At 40.0% G+C, this 12,018-nt stretch overlaps 1 protein-coding gene across 1 annotated transcript; it reads left to right on the top strand.

Annotated features, from left to right (window-relative positions):
* Nucleotides 1–1,281: 1,281 nt before the first annotated feature.
* Nucleotides 1,282–10,107, top strand: ABRACL (ABRA C-terminal like). The gene is made up of 2 exons (XM_007946292.1): nucleotides 1,282–1,342; nucleotides 9,923–10,107. Exons 1-2 carry the CDS (start codon nucleotides 1,282–1,284, stop codon nucleotides 10,105–10,107), a joined length of 246 nt encoding a protein of 81 aa, XP_007944483.1.
* Nucleotides 10,108–12,018: the final 1,911 nt, after the last annotated feature.

Raw genomic sequence — 12,018 nt, 5'->3', positions numbered from 1 at the left:
CTACTTGTCAGCCTGGTCCATTCTAACTCCCACAAAGCCTTCTGTGGCTTTCTCCTGGGCTGCCATAATACCGTACCCACCATTAACAGAAGGCGTGTGGCACTGCCATTCATTCCAGGCCTTTCTCTGGCCATTGGCCTGTGAACAGCCTGAGGGCAGATATACTACTCCCCTTTGTAGTTTTGGTGCCTAGCAGAACACCCTGGAGAAGACTTGCCTAGAGTTAATAGCCAGTACAAGGGGAATCCACCATCCGTCTGTCATTTTGTCATCCTGTGGCAGCTTGAGTTTTGGTATGAGGCTGGAAGCTATGTCAGTAGTGTTTCAAATACCAGCAGGGTCACCCATGGGGGACAGGTTTCAGCAGAGCTTCCCGACTAAGACTGACTAGGAAGGAAGATCTGGTGATCAACTTCCAAAAATTAGCTAGTGAAAGCCCTATATATAAATCACAACAGAATATTGTTCAATATAATATTGGAAGATGGGCCTCCTAGATTGGAAGGCTTCAAAATATAAATACTGTTTCGCTGCAACAGTGAGTCTAGCATACAAATAATTGTGAAGAAGGTGCAGGATCAAGGCAATGTTTTGTTCTACGTGGGGTCACCATGAGTCAGAACTGACTCAGTGCCAGTTACCAACAAACAGACAGTGTAGAAGAGTAATGGGGTCAGTAGAAAAGGGCCGTTACAAAGATAGAGGGACAATGGAGGTACTTTGTTGTTGTTGTTGTTGTTATGTGCCATCGAGTCGGCCCCGACTCATAGCGACCCCTCCTTGGGTTTCCGAGGCAGTATCACTACGGAAGTAGGATTGCCCAACCTTCCTTCCGAGGAGTGGCTGGTGGGTTTGAACCGCCAGCCGTCTGGTTAGCAGGCAAGTGTCTTAGCCACTATGCTACCAGAGCTCCTGGAGGTACTTTTGTTGTTGTTGTTATGTGCCATCGAGTCGGCCCGACTCATAGCGACCCCTCCTTGGGTTTTCGAGGCAGTATCACTACGGAAGTAGGATTGCCCAACCTTCCTTCTGAGGAGTGGCTGGTGGGTTTGAACCGCCAGCCGTCTGGTTAGCAGGCAAGTGACTTAGCCACTATGCTACCAGAGCTCCTGGAGGTACTTTAGTGCCATGCATATCATAAATGTGATTTTAGGAAGAGGGGCGTGGGAAATTGATAGTAGCAAATGCTACATGAGAAAAGAAACAACCCTTGCATATGGGAAGATGTGCTTAATGAAGAAATGGTAGTAATACAAACCCATTTTTTTCTCTCAGGCAGCAATGAATGTGGATCATGAAGTTAACCTCTTAGTGGAGGAAATTCATCGCTTGGGTTCAAAAAGTAAGTACTCTAACATGTGAATTTTATTTCTTCATGATCTTACCTCAGAGCAGCAGGACCAGCATTTTGGTAGAAGCCTGTGAATGGGTGACCCAGGGCTTCAGGACCTAGTTCTGAAGTGAAATCTGGAGGCACAGCTCCTGGGGTATTGTGATTCAGATGCAAAGCGTGGTTGTGATACTACATTTGAATGGACAGAAAATTACTAACCTTTTGTAATCTGGCCATACTGAAGTCTGATAATTGAATCAAGTCCAAATTTGTATTTGTCACACTATTAAGATTCATTTTCTCTGCTTAAAGCATCTACCACTTTACAGACTTTGAGCTCACTTTGAAATGACTAGGGACTTAAATGAAAATTATACTAAATTGTCTTTATTTTTTCCTAATTTTTGAGTTTTGTATAATCAAGTATTTATGTCCATGTAACTAAAATAAGCCATCTTATAGGTACTTTTTTTTTCAAGTCTTTTTCTTCAGTAGCAAATAGGTAGATACCATGAAGATAGTGACATGTAAAGCGATTGTATTACTATTCTATAAAAACCCATTGCTGTCACTCAATTCCAACTCATTGTGACCTTATTAAAAAATACCAGAAACCAAACTCACTGCCATCCAGTCAGTTCTGACTCATAGCGATCCCTTCTTGGGTTTCCAAGGCGGTTTTTCTAAGGTTTGAACTGCCAGCCTTCTGGTTTGGAGTCAAATGCTTTAGGCAATACAGGGTAAAACTGCCCCATAGGTTTCTTCATGGAAGCAACTGTTGCATGTTTCTCCCATTGAGTGGCTACTGGATTTGAACCTCTGACATTTTGGTTAGTAGCCAAGTGCTTTAGCTACTGTGCCACCAGGGCTCCTTAGTATTAGTATTACCAAAAACCAGTATGAGTTGATTCTGATTCAGAGCAACCCTATAGAACAGAGTAGAATTGCCCCATAGGGTTTCCAAGGCTGCACATCTTTACAGAAAAAGACTGCCTCAACTTTCTTGCATGAAGCAGCTAGTAGGTTTGAACCACCAGGCTTTTGGTTAGCGGCCAAATGCTATAAACACTGTACCACCAGAATTCCTAGTATTAGTATTAGTAGTATACTAATTGATAGTATGAGTGCTCTTTCCTAAATTATGATTATAGTCACTATTATACTTGCCACTTTTGGTATTTGATAACATCTCAGACAACATATATGAAATTAAGTACCTCAGTAATTATTTTGTAGTGATAGCTTGCTTCTTCTTACTTACAGCTTTGTCTGCTTATGAATTGTAAATCCTTTGAAATAACAAGACATATTTTGAAAATTTCATTGAGACATTACTGTATTTTTATACAAATAATGCACAAATGTTTGCCAATCATGCCTCCCTCCCACCCCCATATTTTCATAAGTTCACTATGCTAACTTTTTTACGGCAACATGTAGAAAAAATTGGCATAGCATGCTTATGAAAGTATTGGGAGGGAAGACTTAGATGTCAAAAAACCATAAAATACTTTATTTGCATAAAAATATGATAATGTTAAATGCCTCCTGTATTACTTTTCAATTAGTGCTGTAAGAAATCACTACAAACTTAATGATGTGAAACAACACAAAATTATTATTTCAGCAGGTCTCTGGATCAGGACCCTGATGCAGGTCTCACTGGTATAAGATCAGAGTGTTGGCAGATATATTCCTTTTTGGTGGCTCTGGGGGGAATCCTTTTCCTTGTCTTTTCCATCTTCTAGATGTCACCCACAGTCCTTGGCTTGTGACTCCCTTTCTCCTTCAAAGTCTGTAAAAGCAGGAGGAGTCTTCATGGTTCCTCATTCAGACCTCTTCTACCCCACCTCTTCCATTTTCTAGGACCTGTGTGATTACCTTGTGACCACCTATATAACTCAGGATAATCTCCCCATCTAAGGACCTTAATTTAATCACATCTGCAAAGTCCCTTTTGTCATATATGCTAATGTATTCACAAGTCCTAGGGATGAGGTCATGGATATCTTTGGGAACCATTATTCCTCCTACCACATCCCCTTTTGGTCTTTTCTGGTCACTTTATTTGTACATTAAACCTGAGTCATCATTACTGAAGTACACCAAGAAAAGATAAGCATATAAAAGTTTGTGTGAACTCAACAACCAAGTGACTTTAATTATATAGTCAGTTTATAAATATTTGTTGAGCATCTAAGTATGCCAAACACTCTGTAAGTCCAAGTGCTATAAAGATAGTCCTTTTCCTTGAGAAAAATAGATGAAGACTCATGAGGCAGTTATCAGAAAAAAATAATATACTGAACTGTGAAGTATTGACATTCAGTTCACTGTAAGACAAAACTCATTGCCAATGAGTCAATTCCAACTCATAGCAACACTAACAGGACAGAGTAGAACTGCCCCATAAGATTTCTAAGGCTGTAATGTTCATGAAAACAGACTGCCACATCTTTCTTCATGGAGAGGCTGGCGGGGACCTCCCACCTTCCAATTAGCAACCGAGTGCTTAACCATTGTGCTACCAGGGTTTCTTCAATTCATTGTAATCCCAGAGAAATATATTATTGAAAGATGCAGCATCGAGGGGCACTTAGCCAAGACTTGAATCACAGATAGGACTTTGGAGAGTAGGCAGGTCAGTTCCATGAGCTGAATTTGGGCTGGGAATGAATCTGATGTTTGTGGACAGCACTGAGGAGACAATGGAGAATAATTTATTTAGTCCCCTAATCCAACAAATGGACAGTGCTTTCTTAACCTCATTTTTCTCCCACCCAATTTACCATGCCCACTTGATGGAAATTTGGGGAGTCTTATTTTCAGTTGTGATATGTTCTTTCTCCCATGCTTCCAGTTTCTCCTGAGTTCTCTGAGGTCCTGGTAGTTTTAGGAGGACTACTGTTTGGATTGCTAACCATTTGCAGGATTTTTGCAGAATATTCTTTTCCTTTAGGTCTTCATCCACATTGGCCTAGTGTGTATCGGTTAGATTCACTTGCTTTAAATCACAGCCTCTGCGTCCTGGGCAGCCCCCACCCACCTGCCTCTGGAGGCTGAGGTGTTGCTTCATGCTGAGCAGGTTTCAGTGCAGCTTCCAGACAAAGATGGACTAGAAGGAAGGGCCTGGCCACCAACCAGTGAAAACCCTGTGGATCACAGTGGTCTCATCTGCAGCCGATCATAGGGATGGTTCAGGACTGGGCAGCCTTTCATTCCTTTGTGCACAGGGTCACTGTGAGTGGGATGCTGACTTGATGGCACCATGGGTGGAATGCTGACTTGATGAAAGTATTATTATCCTAATAAGAAAAGGTGAATATCTACTTTAAAATTAGCAGCTTTATAAATTAAAAGACTATAAAGTAATTTTAACTTCTGTAAGCATGAAAATATTTTCAAGTCTCAGCTTTAAAAGGCTATGTTGTCTCACGTGTCCCTGTTAATGGATGACTAATTGGGTTAGAAAGCATATATGGAGCTGTGCTATCTTCTGACACATTATTGTAATCACTGAAGTTGTGTCTGGAATAATTTTGACTAATCTACTTGTGATATGGGGAGCCCTGGTGGCACAGTGCTTACAGTGCTTGGTTGCTAACTGAAAAGTCGGTGTTTTGAACCCACCAGCCGCTCCTTGGGAGAAAGATGAGGAGTCTGTTTCCATAAAGATTTGCAGCCTTGGAAACCCTATGGAGCAGTTCTGTTCTCTCCTATGGGGTCGCTATGAGTCAGAATCGACTTGACAGCAGTGGGTTGGGTTTTTGGGTTTTGCTGCGTAAGGTGTATGAAGTCAAGTGAGAAATTGATCAGTTTTATATTTTATTTTTTAAAATCAAATTTCTTAAAGTCTCTCATTTTTCATCTACTGTAAAAGATTGAAAAAGATTATTTGGATATTGAAATTCCTTCATTGACAAGTATTTCTTGAGTGCCCCCTTTGTGCTCCGTGTGCATTCAAGATGCAGAAATAAATAAAACTCTGTCTGAGTCCTTGAGCACCTCTTTAGATTGCTGGAAGATACAAGCAAATTGGAATCACGTGTTGGGAGTGGTTACGAGAATGTGCTCTGGAGTCAGATTCTCGGAATGAATCCCTAGCTCCTCTGCACGCTTGCTCTGTGACCTTGAGCACATGCCTAGACTTTTCTATGCCTTGGTTTCCTTATTTTTAATACTAATAATAGTCTATATTGATGTTCAAAGATACCTTTTTTTTTTTGCACACTTTGTATTCTCTGAGATAAGGATGTATTATGTGATATAAATTGGCAGCTTAATTGGAATATAAAATAATGGTGCTTCTTGTGATCAATTGTGTCTTATTTTCAATGAAATGAGGATAATGTGAGTTTAATGAGTGTCAAATGCATTGAGCAGTTCTTAAGAAGCATGTGCTCAATAAATGTTAGCTATTAATTATTACAATTGATGGTGAGTGCTTTAATGGATTATATACTTAATTATATATGAAGAGCTATTATTGCAACCAGGGAGATCACAGAGAGCTTCTCAGAGAAGGTGACGTTTGAGTTGATTCATGAAGGAAAAAAATTCAGCTAGGGAAAGGAGTCTGGGATGCTAGGCAAGTTGCTCAACATGGGCAGAACTACCCAGGCAGGATCTCTATGTCATTTTGGGTAACAGCAAGCATTCTCTTATGACCGGATCAAAAAGTGCAGGAGCAATATGGCAGGAGACCAGGATAGGGTGCAAGTCGTGGGTGCAAGGGCCATAGCATGGAGGACTTTATCCTTGAGGCCAAGGACTTCACTTTACTTTGAAGGTGATACAGGGCCATGGAAAGATTAAAGGAAAAGAGTATCAATTAAGTTTGTGTTTTGTAAAGTTCATTCTGCACGAATGTGGTGGGTATGTTAGGGAGCAAAGATGGAGAAAGGAAGGTTGGTAAAGAGTTTTGCATTTACCCAGGTAAGAAACAATTAGAGCCTGAATCAAGGAATTGTCAACAGAAGAAGAAAAGTTAGAGTGACATAGGATATCAAGAAGGTAGAAACACCTGGGCCTTTGTCAGCATGAGGAGTGAGCGAATAGAACTCTGGGATTGCTCTCAGGTTTCTGCCTTTGGAGCCTTTTAAAAATTTAACCTAAATTGAGAATTTACTGTGAGTTAAGCATTCTTTGAAGGTCTTTATCTATAAATCCATTGTTGTCAAGTGGCTTCTCCTCACAGCGACCCTTACCTATTGTGAGGGAATATTTTTACCCTCATTTTATGATGAGAATTTGCCCAGGGTTACCCAGCAGCTCCACTTCTGTTTACAATTCATGCAAGATTCCCTTTGCAGAGGGTCGTGCGGCTAGAAGGTTAGAAACCAAAGAGGCACGGCATTGACTTCCAGGTCAAGCATCATCAGGTTGTCTACTGTTCTTTACAAACTTATTTCCTTCTCCTTGGAGATAATTTTCTCCAAGTGAGCTGTTCTAGTCACTCTTCTCCCAGGTCCTCGTTTTCTCCCATGCTTAGGCCTGGCTTAGTCTTCCCATTTCTGTCACTCATAATGGGGCCAGCTGTCACTGACTGAGTGCTCAGTGTATATTGGGCACTGTGCCATGTGCTTTTAGAACTGTGTCTTCTACAACACTGTGAAAGAGATAGTAAGATGCTTATTTTACAGGTGAGGATATCTGCACCCTTCATTGTTTAAGGCCAAATAAGTAGTAGGTGGCAGAGATTTCAACTAAAGTCTGTCAGGTTTTTAAAAGCCCCATGTTATACTCCTTTAAAGTCCAAAACAGGTACCACCTCCTCCACAGTCTTCCCTTGCTACTCTAGCCCAAAGTCATCTTTGTTGTTGTATACTGTTGAGTCAATTCCAGCTCATAATGACCCTATAGGACAGCGTAGAACTGCCCCCATAGGGTTTCTGAGACTGTCATCGTAAGGGAAGCAGATCACCAGGTAGTTTCTTCTGTGGAGTTGTTGGTGGGTTTGAACTGTGGACCTTTCAGTTTAGCAGCTGAGTGTTTTAACCGTTGTGCCACCAGGGCTCCCTAAAGTCATCTTATCCTCCTCAAAACTGTAGGACATATTTTTACTACTCATTTGACAGCCAATCATATAATTCTTTGTACTGTTTCTTTATTTATTATGTGTATCTTTCTTATTTCTTCATGTGACTTGAAGCCATTTCTATGAAAGCTAGAATCCAAAACCAAATGAAACCCACTGCCATTGAGTTAGGAGCTCTGGTAGCATAGTACCTAAGGCATTTGACTGCTAACCAGAAGGCTGGTGGTTCAAACCCACCAGCCACTCCTTGGAAGGAAGGTTGGGCAATCCACTTCCATAGTGGTACTGCCTCGGAAAACAAGGAGGGGTCGCTGTGAGTCGGATTCAACTTGACAGCAGTGAGTTTTTGTTGTGGTTTGCCAGTGAGTTGATTCTGACTCACAGTAAGCCTATAGGACAGGGCAGAACTGCCCTATAAGGTTCCCAAGGCTGTAAATCTTTACGGAAGCAGACTGCTTCCTCTTTCTCCTGCAGAGTGGCTGGTGAGTTCAAACCACTGACCTTTTGGTTAGCAACCAACTGGTTTAACCAGAACTTCTAGTGAAAGCTAGAAAGAGATTCTCTATTTCCTTGTATCTGCCCATAATGCCTCTTACCCACATATTTCACGAAACATCCAGTTGGAAGTTCTAGCAGAGGAGCATAGGAGTTCAAGGATGCTCTGGCCAAGGAATGCTCCTCCTCTCACAGTAATGGCCATCTTCTTGGCTGTGGGCACAGCTTTGGGTGAGAGAACTTGCACCAGTGTGGAAAGAAGGGGTCAGGAGCTCAGCTGTATAAATCAAAGGAATCAGCGCACCGTGGGTGGTATCCCAGATCACACTAATCTCAGTTAATTGATGTTTTTGAACACTTCCTTGTGCTTTAGCTGAATCTTTACATAGGAAATTAGTTTTCCAATCAATAATTCATACATACATTGTTCCTTGACATTGATAGCAGTCCCTGCAAAGGGTCAGCACTCCTCCCATTTCCTCTCTGGGTTCTCTGTCCATTCATCCAGTTTCCTTGTCCCTCCCTGCCTTCTCATCTTTGATTTTGATCAAATGTTGCCCGTTTGGTCTCATGTAATGGATTGTTCTAATGAGCACTTTCTTCACAGTTGTTAATGTTTAATTTAGTAAAGGTCCATTTATTATTTGGCTGAAAAGTGGCCTTTGGGAGTGTCCTAGTTTCAAGGTAGAAGATTGTCTTAGAGTAAATAGTCTCTCGGATTCCTCCAGTGTCTTTCAGACCACTAAGTGTTTTTTTTTTTAAACATTTCAATTTTGTTCTACATCTTTCACCCCTTTTAACCAGGACTCTCTATTGTAGTACTGGTCAGAGTAGAAGCTGAGCACCATCTAGTTCTGGTCTCAGATTAGAGAAGGCTGTGGTTCATGTAGACCATTTGCTCTCTAAACTTTCACCCAAATCACAATAAAAGTTAAAAACCTAAAACAAAAAGAATCTGCTAATTTGTTTAGTTTTTGGCAGATTCTTTTTGTTTTAGGTTTTTAACTTTTTATTGTGATTTGGGTGAAAGCTTAGAGAGCAAATCAGTTTTCTGTTACAAAATTCATACATGTTTTGTTTCATGTCATTGATTGTAATCCCCTCAGTGTATCATCACGCCCCCTGCTTTCTCCCTGTTTCCTGTTTCTCTTCCTCCTTCTCTCTTCTTCTGCTCTCCTTCCTGCCCTCTGAACTTTGTTCTTGGGCAAATGCTGCCCTTTTGATCTCGCATGATTGACTGTCCTAAGGATTACGTACCTCCCTATTGCTGCTGTTCTCCTTGTAGACCTATTGTTTAGCTGAAAATTGAGCCATGGGAGTGAGTTCAGTTCCAGGTCCCCAGGGTGACTAAGGGCCATAGTCTTTGGGGTTTTACCAGTCTCTATCCAAACAGTAAGTCTGGTCTTTTTTATGATTTTGAGTTTTGTTCCACAATTCTCTTACTTTATCCAGAACCTTCTAATGTGATCCCTTTCAGAGTAGTCAGTACTGGTAGCCAGGCACCATCAAGTTCTTCTGGTCTCAGCGTCATGGAAGCTGAGATTCCTGTGGTCCATTAGTTGTTTGGACTAATTGTTTCCATGTGTCTTTGATTTTTTTCATTCTTCTTTGCTGTGCATGGGAAGAGACCAGTAGTTACACCTTAGATGGCTGCTCACAAGCTTTTAAGACCTGTGGCTATTCACCAAAGTAGGATATAGAACATTTTCTTCGTAGTCTATGTTGTGCCAGTTGACCTTGATGTCCCCTGAGATTATGGTCCTGACACACATGGGATTGTCTTGAGTCAGAGTTGACTCGACAGCAACTGATTTAACACATTAATCTTCAAGTCTTTGTCCAGATAATATAAGATTAGGAGGCATACCACATATTATTTTTATTCTGTCACTTTTTGGATCTGGGAAGGGGCTACAATGAATTTATGATTGCTGATTGTAAATCAGAGTCTTGATTAGCCCTGAGTAGATGTTTATTAAAGATTCTGTGAATCTGCTATACATACATGGAGGCAAGAAACAGACTGCATTTGCTAACATTATATTTTCTTAAATCAGATGCTGATGGAAAATTAAGTGTGAAATTTGGCATCCTCTTCCGAGATGACAAATGTGCCAACCTCTTTGAAGCACTAGTCGGAACTCTCAAAGCTGCAAAACGAAGGAAGATTGTTACGTATCCCGGAGAGTTACTTTTGCAAGGTGTTCATGATGATGTTGATATTGTATTGCTGCAAGATTAATGTGGCTTGCATATCCTTGTGTATTGCTGTTTGTGTTTAGTAAACTGGATTAAGTCAAAGGACAAACATGTTAGCATTCTTAATGTATATTTATAGAACTTTATAAATAAGGAGACTCATATTTTATAAGTCTGACCTTTTATTATACCTGGAAAGAAAATTTATGTATTACACTTGAAAATAAACAAAACCTATTATTTTTCTCAGGAATCTGGTTAGAAAATGTAGGCAATGAGGTGTTTTTTTTTTTTTTTTTTAATTGGGGGAAGAAATGGGGAAGTGTTTGTTTCATAAATCATTCTTAGACAATTTTATAGATATTTGCTGTTCTGTGAAAGCAAGAAATGAATTGAAAACCATCTCCACAAGGAATATTATAATGTATATGTAATAAAGACATGTAACAATCTTAAAATTGCCTTATTTTATCATTGAAGTATTTATGTGCCTCTTAGAATTGGTTTGCATCAGGATTGGATAATTAGAATAAAAATGATCTTGATTTGAAGAAAAATTCTTGTACAGTACAGAATTTTGAAAAAGGGAGATGAATAGTATTTGTTTAGAGCCTATGAAATATTAATTTGATGGCTGTTGTGTACTTAACACTAAGTTAGGGGACATGTCAAAATATAACCTAAAAACTTCATTTTTGTAAAAAATGTTTTATTGTAAAATATATATGACAAAAATTGCCATGTAAACCATTTTTAAGTGTACAATTCAATGACGTTAATTATAGTCACTGTAGTTTGTAACTATCACTAGGGTTCATCACCAAAAGTTTTCATCACCCCAGACAGAAACTCAGCACCCCTAAGGAATAAATCCCTCTCCCCACACCCCTAACCCCTGAAAACCACTAATAGATTTTTATCTCTATGCATTTGCCTACTAGATATTTCATTTAAATGGAATCATACAGTATTTGCCCTTTTATGTCTGACTTATTTCTCTTAGCATGTTTTTAGGGTTCATCCATGTGGTAGCATGTGTCAAAACTTCTTTTTATGACTGAATAATATATATTACATTTTGTTTATCCATTCATCTCTTGGATGGATAAACATTCATGAACTTGGGTTGCTTCTGTCTTTTGGCTATTGTGAATGATATCACAACAAACATTGGTGTACAAGTATATATTTGAATTCCTGCTTCCAATTCTTCTGGACACATAGGAGTGGAATTGCTGGGTCATCTGGTAGCCGTAATTTCTGAAATAAACTCTTTCCCTGACCTCTTCCACTCTTTAGGGACCTACTGTATGCCTGGATCATGCTCTTCAGCCCCAGGTGGCTACAAGCAGTTACAACCTTCAGGCATTGCCTGCTGCTCCTTAGCCCTGTGTAAGCTCTGAGGTAGGCAAAACTGAAATGAGTGCCTTGCTTCAGTTCTTCAGATAGCCCCCAAAGAGGTTAGAACAGACTGTGGTTGTTAAGGTTATGTGTCAACTTGGTGGGGCCTGGTTTTGAGTGGCTGGGCAGCTGGATGTAGTTATTACCTATGGTGAGGTTGGTAATCAACTTCATGGTTGAATCTGCTGGAGCAGTAGCTGCCTTAGGGGTATGGTCTGCTTCTAGTGTATAAGGAGAAGCATTGAGAAAGGTCTCTGCAACTTAACTCCAACAACACACAAAAACTCAGTTCCTATACCGCTCTTTCCCACCTTTATGTTGTTGTCACAAATTACATCTTTATACATTGTGTGGACAATGCATACATTTATGATTTTAATGCATTTAGTTTTTAAATCATGTCGGTCATAATGTAGTGTTACAACACAAAAATATCATAAAACTGGCTTTTTAATTTACTTTTAGTGGAGATCTTTTTTTCTTCATATGGCTTTGAATTGCTGTTTAGTGTCCTTTCATTTCAGCCTGAAGGACTACATTTAGCATTTCTTGT

This window comes from Orycteropus afer, unplaced genomic scaffold (genome assembly GCF_000298275.1).
Source record: "Orycteropus afer afer isolate SDZICR_OR568_19922 unplaced genomic scaffold, OryAfe1.0 scaffold00155, whole genome shotgun sequence".
Classification (NCBI taxonomy): Eukaryota; Metazoa; Chordata; class Mammalia; order Tubulidentata; family Orycteropodidae; genus Orycteropus; species Orycteropus afer.
The sequence above is the reverse complement of the archived record's forward strand: the minus strand, read 5'-3'. Positions and strand labels throughout refer to the sequence as shown.

Bases quoted from the DNA above. Each gene is read 5' to 3' on its own strand.
- ABRACL (XM_007946292.1), top strand. From the start codon at position 1,282: ATGAATGTGGATCATGAAGTTAACCTCTTAGTGGAGGAAATTCATCGC. The intron at 1,343-9,922 runs GTAAGTACTCTA...TTCTTAAATCAG, and splicing joins TCATCGCTTGGGTTCAAAAA to ATGCTGATGGAAAATTAAGT.